We start from the raw sequence: 26,924 nt of genomic DNA on the forward strand, positions 1-26,924 counted from the left end.
GCATGAGACCCGAGCTAGGACAAGCAGAACTTGCAGATCTATTACAGATGTAGGGGTGAGGAGTGCCAGGGTGACTCTTGAGTGTCTGGCTTGAGCAACTAGGCAAATGGTGTGGATCAAAAAAGCAGCAGGTTGGAGGGAGGACGGCAGTGTTAATCGAAAGTCATGTTCTGTAAGTTTTAGGTTCGATACGACTCTAAGCGGAGATGTCAATTAGTCAACCGAATGTCAGGTGTGAAGATCGGCACAGAGGGCAGAACCAGAGACATTAATTAGAGAGCAAGCAGGTAGAGGACACTTAACCTATAGGAAGGATGCGCTCATATAGAGCAAGATAAGGGCCAGAAGGAGCCCTAATGAGTAGAGAGAGACAGAGGCTGAAAAGGAGCATCGGCGAGGTCAGAGGAATACCTTTAGGGTGTAATTACGCCTACGCGAGTGGGTAAAATGAGGGCATAACGACGCGGACTGGATTGCAATAAACAGCTTTTATTCTTTTATCAGAGACACGATCTAGCTTTTTAGCCCAGGCCGGAGTGCAGTGGCATCCTCACAGCTCGCTGCAGCTTCACTGGGCTCAGGCGATCCTCTCGAGTAGCTGGGGTACAGGCGCAGGCCACCGTGACAGGCTTTTTTTTTTTTTTTTTTTGAAGAGAGGGTCTCACTATGTTTGTTACCCAGGCTAGTCTCGCAGTCTGGCACTCCTGGCCTCGAGCGATCCTCCTGCCTCGGCCTCTCGGCCTCCCAAAGTGCTGGCCTGTGCCCAGTCAATGGCTGTTCCAAATTAGGGTCTACCCATCTCTGTGCAGGGCTAAAGTCCGCGGGCGGCCTCGCACCGCTGCCAAGTACAGTCCTGTGCGCCCAGACGCGACGCAAACAAGAGCCGCAAGCTTCCGGGTCCCCGCCCCACCCCGGCTCCGCCCCTCCCCCAACCCTGCCAGGCTCTCCAATCGCATGTGGAATTATCGCTCTACCCAGGCGGTGGTGTCGATCTCCGCTCCAATTGGGGCCGTACCATGGCGGAGAAGACTCAAAAGAGGTGGGTCTGCTGCTTGAGAAAAGCCTTTTCTCAGCTTTCCGTAGGGTTGGAACCTGTTCCTGGTCGCCAATGGTGGCGACTCAGAAGGTGTCTCATCCTGGGCCTTCGGGCTGAAGGTACCTCAAGCCCAGACCTGGCGTCCACTGAGGGAGGGGGCGACGGAGTGGGGGCGGGGAGGGTTGCGAAGGGACGCGGAGTCGCTGCCTGGAAGGTTTTTGTTCCTGTCTGGCAGTCCCTCCCCACATGCGCCTGCGCAGAGGGGGTCTCCCGGCCGGGAGGGCGGGGTGGGGGGGCTGTGAGGGGAGGGTGACGTCAGCTTTTTCCTGGGGGAGGCCGGCTCCCTTCTCCCGCATAATCGGCGGTGCTTGGCGCCGCTGTACCCCACGGCTTGGCGCTGAATTCTCTGCTGCATGTTGCGAGACCCCCACGCCAGTGCTGGCCGCACCCCAGGCCCTTCCTGTCTCTGGAGGGTGGGGTGTGTAAAGGGATTTACGGTCGCTGTCAAAAGGGGGGCCGCGCCTGGACTTGAAATGTGACACACACACACACACACATTATATAGATGCAAGGAGTACATGCGCAGATTTGTTGCATAGATATATTGCGTAATGGTGAAGTTGGCTTCTAGTGTACTTACCACCCAAATAGTGAACATTGTATCAGATGGGTAATTTTTCAGCCCTCAAACCCCTCCTACCCTCGCTGCTTTTAGAGTCCCCAGTGTCTGTTATTTCCCTCTTTATGTTTATGTGTACTCATTTTAGCTCCCACTTAAAAGTGAGAACATGTGCATTTGATTTTATTTCTGAGTTATCGCGTAAGGTAATGGCCTCCAGTTCCATCCATGTTGTTGCAAAAGACATGATTCCTTTCTTTTTTATGGCTCTGTAGTAGTCCATCGTATAGATACACCACATTTCCTTTATCCAATCGTCCGTTGATGAACTCTTAGGTTGATTCCATACTTTGGTATTGTGAATAGTACAGTGATAGTCATAGGAGTGCAGTTGTCTTTTTAATACACTGGTTTCCTTTGAGTAGATCCTGGGTCGAATGGTAGTTCCATTTGGATTGGTAGCTCTATATGGATTGCTGGGTCCAATGGTACTTGTCTTTAGTCCTTTGAGAAATCACCATACTATTTTCAATAGATGAACTAATTTATATTCCCACCAATAGTGTATAAGCTTAGAACTGTGACATTTTTTGCCAGGCGTGGAGTGGACAAGCTCCTTTGTAAACATGTGGGGACAGGAGGTTTGGCTTCTTCTCCGGTAGTCTTCATTGCTGGGGGCTGTTGGTGGCTGTTGGTGGCTGTTGGTGGCTGGGATGAGACAAGTGCATAAGTAAAGCCATTTCGAACAGCAGCAGTGTTGAGCTCCCTCTGCTGACTATTTTTGACAAAGAAAACTGACATTGTTTCTGGTGCCATAAATTAAAATGTAGATTTTTCTTCCATTTAAGTAGATACTCTGTAATCTTTTTTCATAAGCTAAAGAGGAACAGATGTACTATAAATATTATGTGCAGTAGATAGCAGTAGATTGTAGCTTACAGTGAAGATTAAGGTATTGTTGACTTGTTACTTTTACAGATCTGAGGTTAAGTCTTGCCCTCCCATCTGCCGGCTCACCTCTCTGCTCCCACCACTCCGAGATACAGAGGGGTCCTTGCAGAGATATCGGGACCACGTTTTAGTTGGCCTAGTGGCCTGCCCCACTGAGAAGTGTGCTGATTGTGACGCAAGCATTACCTGGGATCTCTCCCTTGGGCGTAAAACTGAAGGCAGGGGGCATTTGTGAGTCTCTCCTACTCTCAGTTGCCCAGGACAAATTCAGTGTTAGATAATGCTCTTTTCATAATGAGAAGGAAGCTGAGGAAATGGAAAATTGCATGAGAAATAAGGTCTAAAACAAGAGACATTTTATAGAGGCTAATTTATTTGACCAGGGCTTAATAAAATTGCATATTTTAACAAAAAAACCCACTTTAAATGAAAAGTATCAGAGAAATGACATTTACAGATGGTGATACATTCAAGGACAGTGTCGCTCATTTATCATGGAAAACATCTGGAGTGACAGGATGTTTCCAGAAAACTTTCAACTAGAAGACAGATGACTGATTTCAGGACAGTGATGCCCCAGGAATGAACTCTGCTCCAAGAAATTTCTAGTCTCTGAATTTCAGTTTTTTCTTCTATAATATGAGAGGGTTAGACCAGGTGATTTTCTTCTAATCTTACTAAAATCTTTCTTTCTTCTCCAATACAGCAGGAGGGCTACATATTTTCTGTTGTTTCAGTAGATTGACTTTTTTTTTTTTTTTTTTTTTTTGAGACAGAGTCGCTCAGGCTGGAGTGCAGTGAAAGCTTTGCACCATGCCTGGTTCCTTTTTTTTTTTTTGAGACGGAGTCTCACTCTGTTGCCTAGGCTGGAGTGCAGTGGCACAATCTCAGCTCACTGCAACCTTTGCCTCCTGGGTTCAAGTGATCATCCTGCCTCAGTCTCCAGAGTAGCTGGGACTATAGGCACCCACCACCACACCTGGCTAAGTTTTGTATTTTTAGTAGAGACGGGGTTTCACCATGTTGGCCAGGCTGATCTCGAACTCCTGACCTCAAGGAATCTGCCCACCTCGGCCTCCCAAAGTGGTGGGATTACAGGCGTGAGCCACTGCACCTGGCCCAGATTGACTCTTGACAGGCTGTATCACCCAGAAGGACCATTGGTAGGATTTCATTGACTTACGCCTGGTAAAAAGTCAGAGCCTGACAAAATGATGGAAACAGCTGGAGCTGTGTCTATTCTCAAAACCATTTCTTGAAGATAGACTCGGGGATTATTAGTTTTTTCTATTTGATACTTTTTTTTGTTTGTTTACTTAGAGCTTTAAAAATTCATGGCGATGTGAAGGTTTGTCCACCCTAATTTGTGGAAGAAAAATTTGTGTATGTCTTCTTTTTTTTTTTAGTTCATCACACCAGTAGGGAAGTTGGTACAATCTTAAAAATAGTTTTCGGCCGAGGCGGGCGGATCACGAGGTCAGGAGTTCGAGACCACGGTGAAACCCCGTCTCTACTAAAAAAAAAATACAAAAAATTAGCCGGGCGTGGTGGCGGGCGCCTGTAGTCCCAGCTACTCGGAGAGGCTGAGGCAGGAGAATGGCGTGAACCCGGGAGGCGGAGTTTGCAGTGAGCCGAGGTCGAGCCACTGCACTCCAGCCTGGGTGACAAAGCGAGACTCCGTCTCAAAAAAAAAAAAAAAAAAAAATAGTTTTCGTCTTACTTTGCATGTATATTGGGGAATACTTGGGGGGAAGATTCTGGCATAGAAATGATGGAGAGACATGTTAATGAAAGAATCTTTACCCTTCTGACTCTCAGAGCTGTATTTTTAGAACTCTCTTATGAGCTTCAGAATCTGTATTTTCAGTCGCTTATTGGGTATATCTGGTGACCATTCCATAGATACCTCAGACTGAGTTTATCTAAAATTTAGCCAAATGACTTTTTTCTCTGAAATCTACCCCTCCTCCCATAGGCTATTCTCAGATGGTGCCATTAGTTTTCCAGATCAGAAACCTAGAGGCTTTGACCTTGCTCCCTAGCTCCAGACTTTTGATTAGTTTTCTTTTCTTTTCTTTTTTTTTTTTTTTTTTTTTGAGACAGGGTTTCACTCCATCACCCAGGCTGGAGTGCAGTGGTGCGATCTCAGCTCACTGCAACCTCTACCTCCTGGGCTCAAGCGATCCTCCCGCCTCAGCCCCCCAAGTAGCTGGGAAGTACAGGTGTAAGCCACCATACCTGGCTAATTTTTGTATTTTTTGTAGAGACGGGGTTTTGCCATGTTGGCCAGGCTGGTTGGTCTCAAACTCCTGACCTCAAGTGATCCACCCGCCTTGGCCTCCCAAAGTCCTGGCATTACAGGTGTGAGCCACCATGCCCAGCCCAAAACTATTGTATTTCTGTATACTGTAACAATTGGAAATCAAAATTTTGAAAAATCCAAACAAAATTACAAAGACAAAATATCTCAAATGTTAGTGTTATTTCATAGTAGCTGAGAGCAGATTTAACACCATGAATGTCATTGCCATTTAGAAAAATTCTTTTATTAATGAAAAGAAGTTTCCTAATAACTATCACTGTAATGGAGAAGTCATTTGATGTACTTCCTCATGTCAGCTCATGGTTCAGCTAGGGTCAGTGTTTACATACAGCTTTATCAAACAAAAGATAACAGCAGAATATAAAAAAGCATCAATAAGTTATATGGAAATTATTAGAGTCTTTTGAAGAATTTGTACTACAATTTATATTACTTGGTAAAAAGTTTCTCATATGTATGTATGTATATATATATATATGAGAGTAAACAGAAATATTTGTAAATTTTAAATTTCTAAGTTAGTATTACCTTGCTGGTTGTTAAATAGTTTGAATGTGTATTTTTTCTTCCTACCTTTACAAAAATAATGGCATATTACATACTGTCCATTTTCTCACTTCACTTTTTTTTACTTTTAACAATATAGCTTGGAGATCATTCCATATTTTTTTTTTTTTAAGAGATGAGGTCGCCGGGCACGGTGGCTTATGCCTATAATCCCAGCACTTTGGGAGGCTGAGGCGGGCGGATCACCTGAGGTCGGGATTTCGAGACCAGCCTCACCAACCTGAAGAAACCCCGTCTCTACTAAAAATACAAAATTAGCCAGGTGTGGTGGCACATGCCTGTAATCCCAGCTACTAGGGAGGCTGAGGCAGGAGAATTGCTTGAACCTGGGAGGCGGAGGTTGCAGTGAGCCGAGATGGTGCCATTGCACTCCAGCCTGGGCAACAAGAGTGAAACTCTTTGTCTCAAAAAAAAAAAAAAAAAAAAAAAAGATGAGGTCTCACTATGTTGCCCAGGCTGGTCTTGAATTCCTGGGCTTAAGCAGTTCTCCTTCCTTGGCCTCCCAGAGTGCTGGGATTACAGGTGTGAGCCACTGTGCTCAGCCATTCCAAAATCTTGACAAGGGATTATTCATTCTTTTTGATGGCCATGTAATAGTCCATAATGTGCCATAATTTATTAACTAATCTTCCACTGATGAATATCTAGGTTGTTTTCAGCTTTTTGTTGTTTAGAAACGTGCTGGTATTAAAAGAAAAGATTCAAAACTTTTCTCAAGTGTTTTAGCACATGTGATTTGGGATGGACAATATACCAATTGAAAAATTTATAATCTATTAAAACCTTACCCTCTTACCATTGACTTTCCATTTTTCCATCTTTTTTTTTTTTTTTCCTGAGACAGAGTTTCACTCTTGTTGCCCATGCTTGAGTGCAATGGCGCGATCTCGGCTCACTGCAAACTGTGTCTCCCGAGTTCAAGTGATTCTCCTGCCTCAGCCTCCCAAGTAGCTGGGATTACAGGTGCTCGCCACCATGCCTGGCTAATTTTGTATTTTTAGTAGAGATGGGGTTTCTTCATGTTGGTAAGGCTGGTGTTGAACTCCTGACCTCAGGTGATCCGCCCACCTCGGCCTCCCAAAGTGCTAGGATTACAGGCGTGAGCCACTGCGCCTGGCCTTTTTTTCCATCATTTTTTAAACCTTGTTTTCATTACAATGTCACAGTAGCTCCTCCAACAGTATGTTTAATCTTACCCCTGGTAAATGTTACCTTTTTCTTGCTACAGTGTGAAGATTGCTCCTGGAGCAGTTGTATGTGTAGAAAGTGAAATCAGAGGAGATGTAACTATCGGTAAGAAATAGTTTATTTACTGTTTTTCAAGAATTGATGTGATTTAATCTATTTTAGTGTTTTACAATTAGATACCGTCTTCCATGTTTATTTCACTGATGTCCTAGTTTTATTGACAAAATAATGCATTTTCTTCTATGTGTTTAAATTTCTAAAAGAATGTAGTGTGATGGAGGCTGTGTTTAAACTCCTATCTGAAATACTAATGAGGCTGTATAACAAAGTCATTCATGTATTTAAGAGAGATCTGTTGTGTACCTGCGATGTGCCAGGCACTGTGCTAGTGCTAGAGACACGTCAGTAAGCACAGCAGACAAAGGTGCTGCCTTTGTGGAGCTTCGTGGAGAGCGTGGGCCATGGAGTCAACAGACCTGGGCTACTCTGCTCCTTGCTCCTTTCTTGCTGGGTTACTTTGGACATATTACTTAACCTCTCTAACCTTGATTTTTTTTCCCATCTATATAATTGTGTGTATCAGGATCAGGTTCGGCTGCATGTAGGGGTGGCTTACACCTGCAGAGGTTTATTCTCTCATATAAAAAGTTTCAAGGTGAGTAATGGAGGGCTGATCGGTTGATTGTCCAGCATGGAGCTCCGGCCCTGCAGGCCAGGAAGTGATGGCTAGAGCACCAAGCATCATCTTGGATGAGAAAGGGGAGGCGTGGAAGCAAAAGGGCATGTGTTCCAGCTGTGAGTCAGCTCCCTTTAAACAGCCTTCCTGAAAGTTCCACACGACCCTTCTCTGTGTGTCTCATGGCTAAGACAATCTCATGGACACATCAAGCTGCAAGGGAGTTTGGGAGTTGTAGTCTTAGCTGGTTGCATTGCAGCCGCTAATGAGATCAGGGTTCTATTACAAGGAAAAAGAGGAGAAGAGATATTGGATGGCAATGAGCAATTTTCATAACATGCAAAATAGTAGTATCTACCTCCTAGGTTTCTTGAAAGAGAACGTGAAAATTGTGAGTAGTAAGCTGTCAATAAATATTTGCTGTTAACGCTGTCAGATCTTCTCAGTGTAGCCTTGCCAGAGTTCAAGTCCAACATTTTACTTACGTGAACTTGACTAAGTTCCTCAAACATTTTACTCTGTTCTTTTAACTGGGGTTTACCTGGATATGGTGCCCTTGTAGTTTTATTGGTGTGAGCTCATTCTTACCAGCAGCCGCATGTCACCTGTATGCTACCAGACTAAAGTGTTCAGTGAACTATTACACTTTCAGAGAGGAAATACACTTTATTTCCTTAAATGAACAGTTTCTTTAATGAAAAAAAAACCCCTGTAACGTCATTTTTTTTTTCCAAAAAAAATCTAAGCCTCCAAACAATTTAGGCATCTTGTCTTATAAAACCAGTGGAGATTGTGCCAGTATTATGGAACATTGTTAAGAATTTGCCAGGTTAGGACGGGCACGGTGGCTCACGCCTGTAATCCCAGCACTTTGTGAGGCTGAGGCGGGCGGATCACATGAGGTCAGGAGTTCAAGACCAGCCTCAACATGGAGAAACCCCATCACTACTAAAAATACAAAATTAGCCGGGCATGGTGGTGCATGCCTGTAATCCCAGCTACTTGGGAGGCTGAGGCAGGACAATTGCTTGAACCTGGGAGGCAGAGGTTGCGGTGAGCCGAGATCGCGCCGTTGCACTCCAGCCTGGGCAACAAGAGCGAAACTCCTTCTCAAAAAAAAAAAAAAAAAAAGAATTTGCCAGGTCGGTTGATTTAATTATTTCTTTTCAGTGCTGTGGTAACTCTTTGTCTTTTGTATTACCTAAACCGCTTGCAAAGTGTTTATGAAGCAAAATGAGGAAAGTCATGTTTTTTAATTTTTTACAATCTCTACTGCAGACTGGGACCACATATTTATCAAAATGCTCCTCTGTGTTCTTTTTACTCATCATTTTACTGCATTATAATTGTGGCTATCATCATGATATTCTAGGAATAATACCTTATAGTAGTTTGCAATGCATTCTTCAGTTAGAAGGAAAGTAAGACTGAAGTGATGTAATTAATTATGTAGATTTTCCCTGGCATTTCTACTTCTTCCCCATTTTACATTTTTTCTTTTCTTCTTTTTTAAATGTTACAATGTTTACAATTTACAATGTTACAACAACCCCGTTTTGGTTTTTTTTTTTCTTTCTTTTTTTTTTTTTTGAGACAGGGTCTTGCTATTTTGCCAGGCTAGTCTTAAACTCCTGGGCTCAAGCGATCCTCCTGCCTCAGCTTCCCAAAGTGCTGGGATTACAGGAGTGAGCCATCACACCTGGCCCAACAACAACCCCATTTTAAATAAGTATATAATGTCTACTATAAGATAGGTATGTAGATAGTATAGATACATCTGCAGGCATAAATATACACAGGCATTATTTGGTTGGGGGGGTATGTATTTCAGATTTGAAATAACATCTTTTGCAGAAGCTTTTCTGAGCTGTAAAGGCATTATCCTGTGCAAGGAAGGTAGCTGCCAGTGATTAGTGGACCACTGCCTAGGACTGAGTTTTAGGGGTATCAGGGATCAGTATTCACTTTCCTGTTTCTCTCTCTGGTTTTCACTACATTGTGGTCCTCCCCCTTCTTTAACCCTCTTATGTTCCTACCTTCCCTACATGTTGAAATTATTTAAGGAAGTACAGGCTGGATGCCGTGGCTCATGGCTATAATCCTAGCACTTTGGGAGGCTGAGGTTGGGAGGATCACTTTAGCTCAAGAGTTCAAGACGAGTGTGGAAAATATAGTGGGACCAGAAAGAAAGAGAAAAAGAGAGAGAGAGGAAGGGAGGGAGGGAGGGAAGAAAGGAAGGAAGGGAGGAAGGAAAGGAAGGAAGGAAAAGAGACAGAAAGAAGGAGAGGAAAGGGAGGGAGGGAGGAGAGGAAGGAAGGGAGAGAGAAGGAAAGAGAAAGAAGGAAAGAAGAAAGGAAAGGAAGAGAAAGAAGGAAAGAAGAAAGGAAAGGAAGAGAAAGAGAAAGGGAAGGAAGGAAGGAGAAAAAAGAAAAATTAGCCGAAGGAAGGGAGGGAGGTAGGAAGGGAAAAATTAGCTGCATGTGGTGGTGCATGCCTGTAGTCCCAGCTACTTGAGAGGGCTCAGTGAGCTATAATTGCACCACTGTACTCCAGCCTGGATGACAGTGTGAGACCCTGTCTCAAAAAAAAAAAAATTACATAAGGAAGTGCATTGTTTAAATCTACTTTCCTTTTAGTTAGTTTGTTTGTTTAGAACCAAGGTCTTGTTCTGTTGGGCAGGCTGGAGCGCACCAGTGTGATCATGGCTCACTGCAGTGTCGAACCCCTGCACTCAAGTGATTTTCCCACCTCAGCCTCCCAAGTAGCTAGGTCTACAGTGACGCACCACCACACCTGGCTAATTTTTGTATTTTTGCCCAGGCTGATCTCAAACTCCTGGCCTGAGTTGATGCTCCTGCCTTGGCCTACCAAAGTGCTGGGATTACAGGTGTGAGTCATTGCTCTTGGCCCTTCAGCTAGTTTTTGACCACTAGCTGGTAGTGCACAATTCTGATAGTTAAAATGACATTTTAACACAGATTTTCTTTCTTTCTTTCTTTTTGAGACAGAGTCTCGCTGTCTTGCCCAGGCTGGAGTGCAGTGGTGTGATCTCAGCTCACTGCAACCTTCACCTCCTGGGTTCAAGCGATTCTTGTGTCTCAGCCTCCCAAGTAGCCAGAATTACAGGCATGTGCCACCACACTTGGCTAATTTTTTTGTATTTTTAGTAGAGACAGGGTTTCACCATGTTGGTCAGGCTGATCTCAAACTCCTAACCTCAAATGATCCACCCTCCTCGGCCTCCCAAAGTTAGCACAGATGATAACATAAGAAGTGGTAATACATTTTTAAGGAAAGAAATCTCTAGCGATTTAAAGTTTATCACAGCAGACAGCCTCCAAGTGAATACTTGTTATATTTACTTTGACCCGGTGTTTCTAAACAAGAAAATTTTTGCTCAAATACTGAGGAGAAAAAACTCAATTTTAAAAGTTAAGGAAAATATGAGGAAAAATGAAGGTTCAGAAGAGTTATATAGTTACCCATGGTTCTGTCTTCTACAATTCTTGTCTCATTTTTGTTATGTATGTTTCTTATCTTCAACTGTATAATATGGGAATTTTCCAGAATTAGTAATTAGATAATCATTTTTGTCATTGTTATATTTGGTATAAAATGTCTCAAGTCTTTTGGCTTCTATTAATTCATTTTTCTGATGTAATGCATCAGATTAAAAAGCTCCTGGGAGATATAATTATAAAAGCAAAGAGTGGAGATAAGTCATCTGATTACAACTCTCCCCACCCTGCTTTATTTTTCATTTTAGGGCTTTTATTGTTGTTTTTACTTAGTTTATCTGAGTTAAGTAGCAATAAACTGTTGTTTAATTCATAGATTTTTTTCAGGATGTTTTGTGTAATTTTCCATCTTCTAGTCATGTATACTTTTACAAATTATTCCATTCTGAAATATTTCAGGAAGAAAGTAATGTTTTCCTTTGCTATGTTTCAGGCTAATGGAACTTTAAACCCGATCTGTTTTCCTAGAAAAGCAGGTATTTGTTTTTTCAGAGAAACTAGCTGGATGCTTGGAAGTATGGTCCTTAACCAGAAACCCTATGACTTGAAGCTCTGCTGGAGCCTGACCCCCTTATTCAAGGCTGTTCAGAGACAGAGCTTGGGAAAAGTAACAGCCCTCTTGTTAATTATAATTTGGGTAAATAAGGTTTCATAGCATCAAGCCTATTTTTAGTTAGTCTGCCTTAATTCATGGCCCATGAATTATTTCCTGTAAATCTTTACTTTGAGAGCTGAAAACATTTCTGAAAGGTACCTTGAAGCACCGTCCCGTGGTCCATTACAGGGCGAGAGGCCGGGACAGAACTTGGTCAGGACATCAGTATGTGAAGGCGGAACTCGGCTCAGTGGAAATGTTTTGTGCTGGAAGCACTTTGTCCCACTTACTTAGTCTCTCTAGGAGAGTTTTAATATGGACCAAAAGCCTCCCTTTCATTGCAGCAGTCTTTTTCAGTAAGGCAGAACAGTGGCTTTGACTTGAGAAATTATCACCTATAAAGCACTCTTACAGGTACTTCAGCTTACAGTTCAAGAAAATTGTTTAGTTGTCAAAAAAACAGAGCTTAAGGCCTTTTGAATTATTTATTGACAAATGGAAATGTACACAAAGATTGCTTTCTGTGGCAAAGATAGACAGGAAAAGTGTCCTTTACCAGGGAAATGGAAATTGGATGCAAGGAATATCTTTCTGGCTATGTGGCACCAAGCCCAGCCAACCATTTAGAAAAATAATTCATCAGCCAGTAAGGCAGTTCCAACTCTAGACACATCCAAACAAGCAGATAAGCCAAATAGGGCTTCAGCACATTTAGTAAGAAAATACACAAACTACCCCGCCAGAAGGAGCGCCAGGGTTCACAGCAGGCTTTCAATGTTTTCCGTGGTGACAGATTTTTATTTTTAAAGCACTTTAACCTCAAGACCCTTAAACTTTATGTTGAATTCAGACCTGATCTATGTGTAATAAAAGTGCTCATGGCATCAGAAAAGCATGAAGTGAACCGTGGCCACGTTTCAGTGTGCTGTTTCTTATGGTGCTTGAGTTGCTGGGCTCTGGGCTCTGTGCTGCCCAACCTCCATCAATAGACCACGCAGACAAAGCAGAATTATCCGCATCATTCACGGAAATCACAGCCTTCCTTTAAGAAGTTCACCAGGCCAGAGGCGGTGGCTCACGCCTTTAATCCTAGCACTTTGGGAGGCCGAGTCGAGCGGATTTCCTGAGCTCAAGAGTTTGAGACCAGCCTGGGCAACACGGTGAAACCCCGTCTCTACTAAAATACAAAAAATTAGCTGGGCGTGGTGGTGGGCTCCTGTAGTCCCAGCTACTCGGGAGGCTGAGGCAGGAGAATTGCTTGAACCTGGGAGGCGGAGGTTGCAGTGAGCTGAGATGGTGCCGCTGCACTCCAGCCAGGACGACAGAGCGAGACTCCGTATCCAAAAAAAAAAAAAGTTCACCAAACCAAAATCTAGCGGTTATGTATCCTGAAGTACGCTTATGCTAACTACTTCAGTCTGTGCCCAGAAAAGACCCGCAAGAAGTTGAGAGAAGCTATTTGATGAGTTATTGCCCGTGACATTTGCTGTCACCTCACAATTTAAAGCTGATCATTTCTCAAACTTTTATTTCAGCCTCTTAACACTGGGACCTGTAGTTTGGCAATGCTGCCAGCAGGTGGAGGTGGTGTCTAAATCACTGGTCTCACCTAAATGCAGCGGTGCTTTCTCTCCCTCTCTGGACACAGCCCTCAGATTTCTAACCAGGCATTTTCCAGTTACTTGTTTAATAATTATTAATAATGATAAAGACAGTAATAACAATAATAAAATAAAATACCTGCTTAAAATAGCTTACATATTATTTTTTAAATATTGTGCAAGACATCTTATGGGACTTGGGGTTATTTTATTTTATTTTTTTTGAAACAGAGTCTCACTTTGTCACCCAGGCTGGAGTGCAGTGGCGCAGTCTCGGCTCACTGCAACCTCTGCCTCCCGGGTTCAGGTGACCCTCCTGCCTCAGCCTCCCAAGTAGCTAGGATTACAGATGCCCACCACAATGCCCGGCTAATTTTTGTGTTTTAGTAGAGATGGGGTTTCGCCATGTTGCCCGGTCTCGAACTCCTGTGCTCAAGTGATCCACCTGCCTCGGTCTCCCAAAGTGCTGGGATTACAGATGTGAGCTACCACACCTGGCCTATTTTAATTTTTAAAAATGTGTGCTTCTGGTATCTTCTGTGAAAAAAATTTTAAAAAATTTTTAAAAAGTGTGCTTATTTGTTTGAGTTCTTTATATAAGAAACTTGTATTACTTAGTCATTTTTGAAAGGGAAAAATGAAACTGTCACTTGTTTTCATAAGTTTTAAAGAAACACACAGGTCCCAGGGGTATCCTTGTCTTGTCAAGAACTACAGCTTGATGACCGGCAGAATATCTAGTGTCTCTGGCTACTTATCTAGCAGTGGCAGAGGATCTGCTTTCTGTAACAGATATGATGATCACTTCCTCCTATCTTTTTTTTTTCCCCTCAGAGACAGTGTCTTGCTCTGTCGCCCAGGCTAGAGTACAGTGGTACAATCATTGTTCCCTGTAGCCTCGAACCCCTGGACTCAAGCAATCCTCCCACCTCAGCCTCCCACGTAGTTGGGACCACAAGTGCACCCCACCATAACTGGCCAATTTTTTTTATATTTTTCATTTTGTAGAGAAGGGGGTCTGACTCATTGCCCTGGCTGGTCTGGAACTCGTGGCCTTAAGTAGTCCTCCCACCTCAGTCTCCTGAAGTGCTGGGATTACAGGTGTGAGCCATTGTGCTCAGCCCCATATCTAAGATTTTTAAAGCTAGTTATGGAAAATACTTTCATTAATCTTTTTACTGTCTGATCATGTGGTGTGGAATTTTTCCCCTTGGCTAACAGGAGGTATTACCCTGATACCTGAGTAGAGGTGCAAAGTGGTTCTTTTTCTTCTGTGTCCCAGACCAGAATTATTTTGCTTACTATGAAAAAGTTGTGCATTAGCTCTTAGTAGTAAATAGTGATAAATCTCCCATTTTTTAAGAACCATGGTCCAGACCCCACAATCCCTCTTTCAAACATTTCATATAATCCACATTTCAGCCCAATGAAGTAGGTTACAGATCTCTTCTTTCTGTAGATGAGAAAACAAGCCTCTGTGAGAGTAAGCACATCACCTTTAGTGATAGAGTCCGGTGTCTAGACTCTCTAGACAAGGGGGGTGGGGCTGGCTGGGGTTTTGATTACAAAGAACCTAAAAGAGGCAGATTGTGTCCTGTTATCATAGAATATTTTGACGTAAAATATAAACCTGGTATGGTGCAAACTACAAATTTCAGTTGGTTCCCACAGCTGGAAGCCTTACAATTTCTCCTTTAAAAGAAATCCACTGCTCATTTCCCTGTTGTTTAGGATCACAGCCCTGAAAGTTGTGATGTCTAAATGCCATTATTAAGGGACCTGTGAAATAAATTATGGTATATTAATATAAAATGAGATACTTTTCAGCCATTGAAAAGAATATCTATCTAGATATACTTACATGGAAAAATTACCATGAAGTAAGCAAATTGCAGAAGAATAAGTAATATTTCTTGGTGTGAAAGAAGTGTGTGCTTGAAATGCATATTTTTCTCCAAATTGTATTTATTTTTAAACTTTTTAATGAGATATAGTTTATATGGAGTGATATTTACAAATTTTTTTTTTTTTGAGATGGAGTCTCGGCTCTGTCACCCAGGCTGGGGTGCAGTCATGTGATCTTGGCTCACGGCACCTTCCACCTTCCAGGTTCAAGCGATCCTCCCACCTCAGCCTCCTGAGTAGCTGGGACCACAGGTGTGCACCACCATGCCTGGCTAATTTTTTTGTATTTTTCGTAGAGACAAGGTTTCACCATGTTAGCTAGGCTGGTCTCAAACTCCTGACCTCAAGTGATCCACCCGCCTCAGCCTCCCAAAGTGCTGGGATTACAGGCATGAGCCACCGCCCCCAGCAATATTTACATATCTTAAGTGTACAGTGGAGCTTACATCTGGAATAATATACTCCAAACTTTTAAGAATAGTTAACTATTTTTTTGTAATTTTTTGTAATGATCATGTTATTTTATATATATATATATCTATGTGAATATGTGTGTATATATGCATATATATTTTTTGTTTGTTTTAAAGAAAAGGTTAGATGTACACAGTTATACTCATGTTCAACTTGAGAAGCTTCCCAGGGATCTCAGAGATCCATCCCATCTTCTATCCTGAAATCTTCCATCCTGAATAGGAGAATATGCCTGGGAAATTTTACTTTAACAGCTGAAGATTTGGAAAGCCAGAAGTGACTGAGAGGTCAAGGCCACTCTTGTTATTTCTTACCAGACTGTGCGTTCTGATAAGAAATGTTGGGATGTTGGACTGAGCACCCTGTTTTAGGCCCCCACCCTCATTATCAGCCCCCAGCAATTCCTCATCAGGAAAAAGAATAGGCATTCCTGAGGTTCTCTCCAATTCTCTGGGCACCAGAAACACCTCCTTATTTATTTTAGTACATTTGTGAATGAGTGTATATTAAGCATTCCCAGTTTTCAAGATAACAAGTTCAAAAGAACAAAAATAACATGTATTTATTTTTGTTGCCCCATAACATATAGTGAGGCATCTCAGCTGTCACAGGCAGATAATAATTATGAATTGACAATTTATATAATTAGGTGGGGCACAGTGGCTCACGCCTGTAATCCCAGCATTTTGGGAGGCTGAGGCAGGAGGATTTCTTGAGGCCAAGTGTTCAAGACCAGCCTGGGCAACATAGTGAGACCCCATCTCTAAAAGTTAGCTGGATGTGGTGGCATGTGCCTGTAGTTCCAGTGATTCAGGAGGCTGAGGCAGGAGGATTGCTTGAGCCCAGGAATTGAAGGCTGGAGGGAGTTATGATCACACTACTACACTCCAGCCTGGGTGACAGAATGAGACCCTGTCTCTTAAAAAAAAAAAAAAAACAAAAACAAAAACAAAAAAAAACGTTTACACAATTGAATACTGAATTTCTTGGACAGTGTCACTTTCCTAATCCCCCACCCCCTCTATCAACACTTCTGTCCACCCTCCCTTACTTTCAGAGTTAGTTACTTCATCTGCACTTGTTTACCCATAAAAATTGCCTTGGTATTGAGGGGTACGTGGGATGGATATTGGAGAGAGGCTAAAGCAGGCTATGTTTTCTCATCAGTGGTTACATTATCACCAGAACCCTCAGCCTGTGGTAGATAAAGCTGGGAGGGAGTGTGTTAGCATTCCAGGCCCAAGGCGGGGTAGACCGTGCTGGTGAAGTGGGAGTAATGAGGGCCCTGGCTGTTCCCTTCAATTCGAGACTGGAGGCGTCGCCTCAGGGCTCCCCACGCCAAAGTCCTAGGACTCCAGCGATCACCTTTGGGTCCTTCTGCTGCCTCCCTTTAACCTTTTCAGCTTTCACTTGTTTAAATCATATCCTGGGCCAGACAGCAGAAGCTGTGCCACCTTTCAGTAGGTGTGCTCATAACAGGGACACTGACAGAGGAACAAAGCTGTTAGATCCCATAATTTCTGACTTCTGTCCACCCATATTTCTCCTTTTTTTTTTTTTTTTTTTTGAAACAGGGTCTTGCTCTGTCACCCAGGCTGGAGTACAGTGGCATGATCTCAGCTCACTGCAGACTTTGCTTCCTGGGTTCACATGATTCTCCTGCCTCAGCCTCCCAAGTAGCTGGGACTACAGGCGCACATACCATCATGCCTGGCTAATTTTAGTATTTTTTGGTAAAGATGGGGTTTCGCCATGTTGGTCAGGCTGGTCTCGATCTCCTGACCTTAAGCGATCTGCCCGCCTTGGCCTCCACATTTCTTCTCAATTATGTAATAAAAAGACTAATTCGGAGGTACACTCGCATAAGAAAGCAGAACAGCTTAAGCAAAGAGAGTGTTACCTTGCTGAGGGAAAAGAAGGAATTAATTTTTATTGCCACCTTTGTGTCACGTGCTGTGTCTCCAGCATTATCGCCCCTAGCCCTTACAGCAACCCTGTGGGACTGGTGTTGTCATCACCTCTGTTTCACCGCTGAGATCACAGGAAGCTTCCGAGTGGAGGCTGAGCCAGAGCTGTCTGGCTCTAGTGCCTGGGCCATTCCACTCACATTGGCTTGCAACTTGGCCCTGACTACTGATGATAAAGCCTGGGAGATAGTATCTGTGAAGTACCTAGCTTGGTGCCTGGCACATACTTAGAAAATGTTCCTCCCAACAGCCTCACCCATCCTCAGTCACCTTCCACCCTTCTGTTGGAAGCATAGCCTCCACCAATAATTTCTTCTCAAACTATTTTTAACAGGACCTCGGACAGTGATCCACCCTAAAGCAAGAATTATTGCGGAAGCCGGGCCAATAGTGATTGGCGAAGGGAACCTAATAGAAGAACAGGCCCTTATCATAAATGCGTAAGACTCTTATACATACTGTGAACCAAGTACCATGGATAACAGTTTTTCTTAATTTCAGCTGTCTGTAAGAACCTTTTCAGCTGACATCCAGGAGGCCTACTATTTTAGAGCTAGAGAAGCATTAAGGGTCTTTTTCAACATAAGTAAATGAGCAAACCAAATACCATATGAGGGAAAAGACTTGTCCAAGATGAGAGAGCTGAGTAGCTGCCTAGAATCTTTGACGCTCGGTCTGGTCATCTTCCCCTTACATGTGGCTATCTCACCCATTCCTTAAGCAAACATTTCCGGAGCACTTCAAGCCTCTAAGTGCTGTGCCCACCACCCTGCAGAGTTTTTTTTTTTGGATTTTTTGGTTGTAGCTGAAATGTTATTACTCATGCCTAAACACGTGAATTTAACTCAAATATATTTTTTCACGTTTTGCACAGGTGACACCCAGAATTATAGTTGAAAAATGTGGAGTCCTAGAGGCAATTTTTAAACTGTAAAGATTAAAAAATAATAAAATACTAGAACATGTGCATGATCTGAGTGAACTAGACTGTAATACCTATGAATTTTTCATAAACATAAGTTCTTTCTAGATAAAATTTTGGAAGGAATTCAAGCTTATACCTAATTTATAGCAACCATGTATGGAATTTGTAAGAAAGACCTTGGGAAAATATTTAACTGTCAGAAAAAGACTGATTTAATGCTTACTTAGGATTTAAAATACATTTGGCACCTTCAGTGTAAGTCAATTAACAGCAACTATATTCTGCAGTAACTCAACTGTCAGAGATAAAGCACCATTTAAAAATGGCGTCCTCCTCTTAGAACACAAACATTTTATCTTCCAAATATTTCAACTAGCTAACTAATAGCAATAATTATTTTATGTGAATATCTGTTTATGTTTCACAATCCCAAATGATTATTAAGGGTGGAAAATTTTCAAGTTAGGCATGATTTTGGTTCTAATTAACAGCCTAAAAAGATAGCTAGCATCTTCTTTCCTTTGTTCTGGAGAAGACCCACTGGTCTTTGAATTTAAAAAATAAAGTAGGCTGGGCGTGGTGCCTCACGCCTGTAATCCCAGCACTTTGGGAGGCCGAGGCGGGCAGATCACGAGGTCAGGAGTTCAAGACCAGCCTGACCAATATGGTGAAACCCCGTCTCTACTGAAAATACAAAAAAAAAATTAGCCGGGCGTGGTGGCACCCCACCTTGTAGTCCCAGCTACTTGGGAGGCTGAGGCAGGAGAATCGCTTGAAGCTGGGAGGTGGAGGTTGCAGTGAGCCAAGATCGTGCCACTGCACTCCAGCTTGGGGGACACAGCAAGACTCCATCTCAAAAAAAATAAAAAATAAAAAAATCAAATAAATAAACTAAGGGAGGCTGTTCTTTTCTACACACCAATGACTTCTTCACTTTTCAGTAGCTCTCTTCACCTCAAAATCAAGCCTTCTCTAGCACACAGGATGAATGAATCACTTGAATTAAGAAATAACTTACATAGAGGCGGGCGGATCACGAGGTCAGGAGATCGAGACCATCCTGGCTAACACGGTGAAACCCCGTCTCTACTAAAAAAAAAATACAAAAAATTAGCCGGGCGTGGTAGCGGGCGCCTGTAGTCCCAGCTACTCGGGAGGCTGAGGCAGGAGAATGGCGTGAACCCAGGAGGCGGAGCTTGCAGTGAGCCGAGATCGCGCCACTGCACTCCAGCCTGGGCGACAGAGCGAGACTCCGTCTCAAAAAAAAAAAAAAAAAAAAAAAAAAAAAAGAAATAACTTACATAGGCTGGGCGTGGTGGCTCATGTCTGTAATCCCAGCACTTGGGGAGGCCCTAGCTGGTGGATCACCTGAGATCAGTTCGAGACCAGCCTGGGCAACATGGTGAAACCCCATCTCCACAAAAATACAAAAATTAGCCAGGCCTAGTGGCACGTGCCTGTAGTCCCAGCTACTCGGGAGGCTGAGGCAGGAGAATCTCTTGAACCCAGGAGACGGAGGTTGCAGTGATCCAAGATGGTGCCACTGTACCAGCCTGGGTGATAGAGTGAGATTCCATATCAAAAAAAAAAGAAAAAAAGAAATAACTTATATAGTCATGTCTTTTAAGCTTGATGTAGGTAAAATTGAAAGAATTAACCCAAATTTGAAAATGGGAAGAAAATTGCTTATTGTGTTATTGACTTTTTGGATGATTTGTTTCTTCTGTTTACAGTTACCCAGATAATATCACTCCTGACACTGAAGATCCAGAACCAAAACCTATGATCATTGGCACCAATAATGTGTTTGAAGTTGGCTGTTGTATCCTTTATAATAATCTACCATAAATAATTCCTGGCTCTCCTTTAGTACCTAAGTCTTCTCCTGTAGAAATTGTAAAATTGTCATAATTTATCTACCAAACATACTTACATTCACAATATATATTATAATTACATTTTTAAAAGTAGGTCATCCAGGCTGGGTGCGGTGGCTCATGCCTGTAATCCAAGCACTGTGGGAGGCCGAAGCTGGCAGATCACTTGAGGCCAGGAGTTCAAGACCAGCCTGGCCAACATGGTGAAACCCCATCTCTACTATTAAAAAAAAAATTGCAAGAATTAGCCGGGCACAGTGGTGCACGCCTGAAATTCCAGTTACTTGGGAGGCTGAGGCAAGAGAATCGCTTGAACTCGGGAGGCAGAGGTTGCAGTGAGCCAAGATTGTGCCACTGCACTCCAGCCTGGGTGACAGAGCAAGACTCCTTCTCAAAAGAGAATAAAAATAAAAATAAATAAAAGTAGGTCATCTAGCTCTTTGAACAGACTTCTTGAATAGTATATATTTTAAAAATGGTCCCTTCTGTTCCTGTAAATAAGTCAATAGAGTAAAGTAAGTATGCCGTTTTTAGACAAACGCAGACACACACATATCTTTAGCTCAGCACTTTGAAAGTAACCACTTCTTTTGCTGGTACTACAGCTTGTTGTCAGGTAGCAATGGCTGAGTGACAGTAAACATAGAAGCAGCAATGCTGGCTTCCTTCTTGATTCAAGAACCCCAGCTTTGTCAGTGTGGTTCCTCTAGTTTTAGGTAGACAATGCATTGTCTGATTCAAGAAAATGGTGTGTAGGGGTGAAAATATTCCATTATTCATGTGTTGTCTTTTTTTCCCCCTAGAATGTCTCCAGTTCTTTTGCTTAGTTTAGTACTCTAAAAAGATAGTAAAATCAGGGCAGGCACGGTGGTTCATGTCCGTAATCCCAGCATTTTGGGAGGCCAAGGCGGGCAGATCACCTGAGGTTGGGAGTTTGAGGCCAGCCTGACCAACGTGGAGAAACCCCGTCTCTACTAAAAATACAAAATTAGCCAGGCGTGATGGTACATGCCTGTAATCCCAGCTACTCGGGAGGCTGAGGCAGGAGAATCACTTGAACCCGGGAGGCGGAGATTGCGGTGAGCTGAGATCGCGCCATTGCACCCCAGCCTGGGCAATGAGCGAAATTCCGTCTCAAAAAGATTAAAAAAAAAAAAAAAAAAAGTAAAATCTTATGGTGTCAGCAAAACGTACTATAGTAGAAAATATTTAGAAGGAAAAATCTAAATGTTCAATGATAGCAAGATATTTAAATAAATTGAACTATGAGCATAAAACCACTAGGACCATTAAGCAGTCATTTAAAATTATGTTTTTAAAGATTTTATTTTATTTTATCTTTTCTGAGACAGGCTCTTGCTCTGTCACCCAGGCTGGCATTGCAGTGGCACAATCATAGCTTACTGCAGCCTCAGCTCCCAGACTCAAGCAATCCTCCCATCTCAGCCTCCCAAGTAGCTGGAATTATAGGTGCACACCACCGTGCCCAGCTAATTTTATTTTTGGTAGAGATGGTGTCTCACTCTGTTGCCCAGGCTGGTCCTTGAACCCCTAGGCTCAAGCAATCCTCCCACCTTGGCTTCCCAGAGTGCTGGGGTTACAGATGTGAGCCACCCTGCCTGGCCTAAAGATTTTAATAGCGTGGAATAATGCTTGCAAGTTTAAGTGAACTGAATAAGCTATAAAAGTTTATACAGTTTGATTCCCACTTATATACAGGAAATTCTATATATTTATATAAAGATATATCAAACTTTTAACAGTGTTTAAGTGATTGGGTGATGGATAGTTTTAATTATCTTGAAACAATTATGAAAATATTTTACTCATAAAATCAGGGTATAAGGTGCTCATTTCTTTAAAAACACAAGTCATTTATTTATACCTAGAGATACTTATGTTTAAAGATTAAACCGTTACCACAGATTGCCCAGAGCAAAGAGTTCTGGCAAGGGTGAGCCTGCATGGCCCATCTGACACCCCTGTCCTCTGTCCCAGTGCAATATAAGTACATACTGTGTTAGTGGGGACTAAAGATGAACATATTTGTAGTATTTACCTAACTCTGGCTTACAGATTCCCAAGCCATGAAGATGGGAGATAATAATGTCATTGAATCAAAAGGTAAGCTACATTCAGAGTTTCATTGTCAAAGCAGTGACCTCTTTTCTCTTTGTGGTGTCCTGGGAAACAACCTAATAGAAACTGTGGCAAGGTGTTGTGCTTGGAAGTGGGCTACAATAGCTGGCGAACTAATTGTTTGCCACTAAGGAACCTAATCTGGTTATGTGGTTATCTGGTAATGTTAAATACATTAAATTTAAAATCAGCTATGTACAGGATTGAATTAAACCATAAACTTTAAATGAAAGATTTGGAAAAGATTTCTACTAAATACTAGTCTCTGAAATTTTAGTTGGTTAGTGTTGTTGTAGAATTAAAGGGGGGGAAAAATCAAAGTGTCTGTAGCAGTTGTTTTCTTTAATTTCAGGAATACTTTTCCCTAGCCAATCAGAAACAAATATCATGTGCTTGTAAGTGGGACCAGACAGGAGATTACCTAAAGTCACTGTCACTACTGGGAAGCAACTTCAAGAGCTTGTCCCACCAAGGTCCAGAAAAAACCTGAATGATGACAATTCTTTAGAATAGTGGGTTATCTTTCTTGGTCCTGAGTGGCATGAAAGAAAATGCTTCTTTTTTAAATAATAAAATTACACTTTTTGTTAATCTACTTAATGACTTTTATTTTAATTTGGATTATCAATTATCACTATTATCATCAGCATTTTCTGTTTATTTTATGCTTACTGTGTGTCAAACCTGTGCTCATCACTTTACATCTGTTACCACATTTATTCCTTAAACTGTGAAGTAGAGTGGCCTCTTTGTTTTATAGATGAACTTGAGCTTGGAGACTTTGCAGCGACTTTCCCAAGGTCACACAAATAGCAGCAGAGCTCCATTTTGAATTCATCTGACCCTGGCTTGTACTGCCTGCCTCTGTGTTGTCCATACAAACTCCAAACTGATGTATTTTCTTTAACTTTTTTCTTGAGGCCAGTTTACATTTTTATACCTAAATCACCTTAAGAAAAAAAGTGTTGGAATCATTTGATATCTTAAGTTGCAGTTCTTTCTGTGTTTTTATTGCAGCATATGTTGGCAGAAATGTAATATTGACAAGTGGCTGCATCATTGGGGCTTGTTGCAACCTAAATACATTTGAAGTCATCCCTGAGAATACGGTGATCTATGGTGCAGACTGCCTTCGTCGGGTGCAGACTGAGCGACCGCAGGTACTAGAACCTCTCTTTAAAAGGAGTTCTATCTGCTGATTTTCCCAAAATACAATGTAATTGTCTTCATGAGGCAGCAGGTACACTATTTAAGAACGTAATTAAAATAAAACAAAAGATGCCAGGCTCAGTGACTCGTGCCTGGAATTCTAGCACTTTGGGAGGCCGAGGCAGGAGGATGACTTGAGGCCAGGAATTTAAGACCAGCCTGGGCAACATAGTGAGACTCTGTCTCTACAAAAACTAGAAAAACTAAGCCAGGTGTGGTGGGGCATGACTATAGTCCAGCTACTGAGGAGGCTGAGGTGGGAAGATAATTCTTGAGTGTGAGGTTACCATGAGCCATGATCATGCCACTGCACTCCAGCCTGAGCAACAGAGACCCCAACTCAAAAAATAAATAAATAAAAAGAAAACAATGAGAAACATCCCGAAAACCAGAATTTAATTGCAGTTCAATCCCTAAAACCAAGATTTAATTGCAGTTCAATTATTTAGTCTTTAGGTTAATATCAAAAATATATACAAGGATGACAATGACAAGTCAGTTATGAGAAAAGATCCAGAAATGTTACTCTTGGTCTCATGCATTGTCACTGACAATGCATAAACAAACCGTACAAGCCATATTGATTTACTCCTAAAATATCAGTCTTCAAGGTTAAGGAATGACCATACTACATTTATCCTGTGCCTCTAACTGGGGTGTGTCTATTTATTGCCATAGCTTCATAATAAACACAGCTTGTGAATAAGAAACTGTGTTTGGATATTTTCCTGGCTTGAGAAATTATCTCCTCCTAGAAATTCAGATCAAGAATAGTGTAGAGTACATATTTGGAGTTTAATATTAGAGTAGGAGATGAAAAAGATAGGGCATTCGGGCTTCCTTTGGACATAAGACATTTGTATTGCAGTTTCGAGCCTCATTGCTTGGCACATTCAATGTATATTTCTTTAGTTACCTAGCCTCCTTTTCCTCCCACTAAAGAAAATAGTTTCAAGCACTGTGCGAGGCCAAGGCGGGCGGATCACTTGAGCCCAGGAAGGAGTTCAAGACCAGCCTGGGCAACATCATGAGACCCCATCTCTACAAAAAATAAAAAATAATTAGTTGGGCATGGTGGCATTCACCTGTAGTCCCAGCTACTTTGGAGGCTGAGGTGGGAGGATCGCTTGAGCCCAGGAGGTCAGGGCTGCAGTAAGCTCTGTTTGTACCACTGCACTCCAGCCTGGGAAAGAAAAAAAAAAAAAAAGAATAGTTTCAAGACATAACTTTGCTTCTGATTCTTAGCCATATTTTATCAGAAATCAAAACTCCAGTTCTTTTTGGGTTACTCTATTTCTGTAATGTTTGGCTTCATTATTATTATTATTGTTTTAAGCAAGTATTACTCTATAGACTAAAAAGGAAATAAGGTCAAATCCAGTCATTTGTTTTACTTTCTACATAACAGCAAAAATGACTGAAGAGTGGGAAATGAAGCTGGTGTTGGGGAAGGGAGATTAGAATTAAGTGAGCAAGAATATCTGAAGCTTTATATTTTATAATATGCCTAAATTTCACTAATCATAAGGATTATGTAGAGGTCTTTATTAAAAATAAAGATTCCCCAGACTTACTGAGTCACAGTGCTAGGGCAGGGGCCTAAAAAATCTATATTTTTCACAAGTACCGCAGTGAGTTTTACAATCAGGAAAATCTGGGCAGTACTGGTATATGAAGAGTGAAGATCAGACAGATGTATCCAACCAAGTACACCTCAGCTGTGTGGCTCTGTGGGTCACGTGGAAAACAAAATACTCTGGGTGTTTTACTTATGTGGTCTTCTGTAATCGGAACTTTTAACTTTTCAGAAGCCAGGGTGAAATCTACAAAAGCGAGTTTTAAAACTGATTTCTGTATATTTTTATATAAATATATAAAATCTGTTGGCTTTTTCTTGTAACCAAACTTAGTATATGTTCCTTATAAATTAAAAAAAAAAACAAGCAGGTAAGCAAAAATGAGTCAATGAAAAGCACCTGTAATTCCACAACTTATTAATAACCATTGCTACCTGGAACTTTTTTTTTTTTTCTTTGAGACAGGGTCTGGCTCTGTCACCCAGGCTGGAGTGCAGTGGTGTAATCATGGCTCACTGCAGCCTCAACCTCCTGGGCTCAAACAATCCACCTGCACCCCTGCCGCCCTGCTTCCACCTCAGCCTCCTGAGTAGCTATGACTACAGGGGTGTGCCACCACACACAGCTAATTTTTAAATTTTTTTAGTGACAAGATCTCCCTATGTTGCTCAGGCTGGTCTGGAACTCCTGGGCTCAAATCATCCTCCTGTCTGGGCCTCCCAAAGTGCTGAGATTACAGGCATGACCCACCACGCCTGGTTGCTGCGTGGTACTCTTGACTTTGCTTTCTGCCAGTCAGCCTTAATTACCTTATCTTTTTAGCCCCAGACACTACAGCTGGATTTCTTGATGAAAATCTTGCCAAATTACCACCACCTAAAGAAGACTATGAAAGGAAGCTCAACTCCAGTAAAGAACTAAGAACAGTGTATAACATGAAGATAACATTTTGTCTTTGACCACTGTCTTTTGAATGGGCCCACAGTGTTTATGTACTCTTAACAACTCACAGAATAATACATGTTCACTTTATTTTGTAAAATTGGGTTGAGAGGAAACTAATGGAGTTTCATTGTAACTGTCCTTTGTAATTTATATAAATGTATTATTTTCCTATATCCTTGGTTCTTTTCTGATAATTTACAGATTTAGCTTTTCTTTTGTTATATAAACTGCTAGCCACAAATTTTAGTTATGTCAAAGGCTACCCTTGACAAGAAAAGACATACTGTCATGTATTTATATTCTAGCATAGACTAAACTGAATAAAAATGCTGATAACAGGACCTTTAGTAAGCATACTTTAATCAGTTTTTCTCCTTGAATTAATCTTTTCTCTTAATTTTTATTATGTACTAGTTGTATTAAAGCTAATGTGTTTACTTTTTCCTCTTGTGGATTTGTAGCTGTTTAAAATTTCAGGTGAATTTCAGTAGCTATTGAATTAATTTAGACTTCACTTTGTTTTTAAGAAAAGTACAATTTTTTCTTTTTGGTAAAACAAAAGTAATTAGGGAAAGATGTTTTCAGTAGAATACAAATTAGTGGCATTCTTGGGTTTCTGAGGACAATGAAACTAAAAGAAATTTTGAAATTATACAAATTTATGAAATTATTAATATTTTAGCATAGTGCTAATCACTAATCATTGAGCTTTATTATTCTGTTGTCTATGTAGTGAGCAAAATGTTGAGAATTTTATAATTCCAAATTTTTAAAATAATTCAAGTGCATAAATTTACTGGAACATACTTCTCAACTTTTGAATTAGTAGATA

The 26,924-nt window shown here is 41.7% G+C and overlaps 1 protein-coding gene across 1 annotated transcript; it reads left to right on the plus strand.

Moving 5' to 3' along the window:
• Positions 1–935: 935 nt before the first annotated feature.
• Positions 936–26,535, plus strand: DCTN6 (dynactin subunit 6). Its single transcript, XM_003830770.7, has 7 exons — positions 936–1,039; positions 6,725–6,789; positions 17,755–17,860; positions 20,079–20,167; positions 22,299–22,346; positions 23,379–23,521; positions 25,970–26,535. The coding sequence occupies exons 1-7, from the start codon at positions 1,017–1,019 to the stop codon at positions 26,066–26,068; spliced, it is 573 nt and encodes a 190-aa protein (XP_003830818.1). The 5' UTR covers positions 936–1,016; the 3' UTR covers positions 26,069–26,535.
• Positions 26,536–26,924: the final 389 nt, after the last annotated feature.

The sequence above is a fragment of the Pan paniscus genome, chromosome 7 (assembly GCF_029289425.2).
Source record: "Pan paniscus chromosome 7, NHGRI_mPanPan1-v2.0_pri, whole genome shotgun sequence".
Taxonomy (NCBI): domain Eukaryota; kingdom Metazoa; phylum Chordata; class Mammalia; order Primates; family Hominidae; genus Pan; species Pan paniscus.

Coding starts and splice junctions, on each gene's coding strand:
- DCTN6 (XM_003830770.7), top strand. CDS start 1,017: ATGGCGGAGAAGACTCAAAAGAG. Junction 1,040..6,724: donor GCGGAGAAGACTCAAAAGAG/GTGGGTCTGCTG, acceptor TTCTTGCTACAG/TGTGAAGATTGCTCCTGGAG. Junction 20,168..22,298: donor TGTGTTTGAAGTTGGCTGTT/GTATCCTTTATA, acceptor TCTGGCTTACAG/ATTCCCAAGCCATGAAGATG.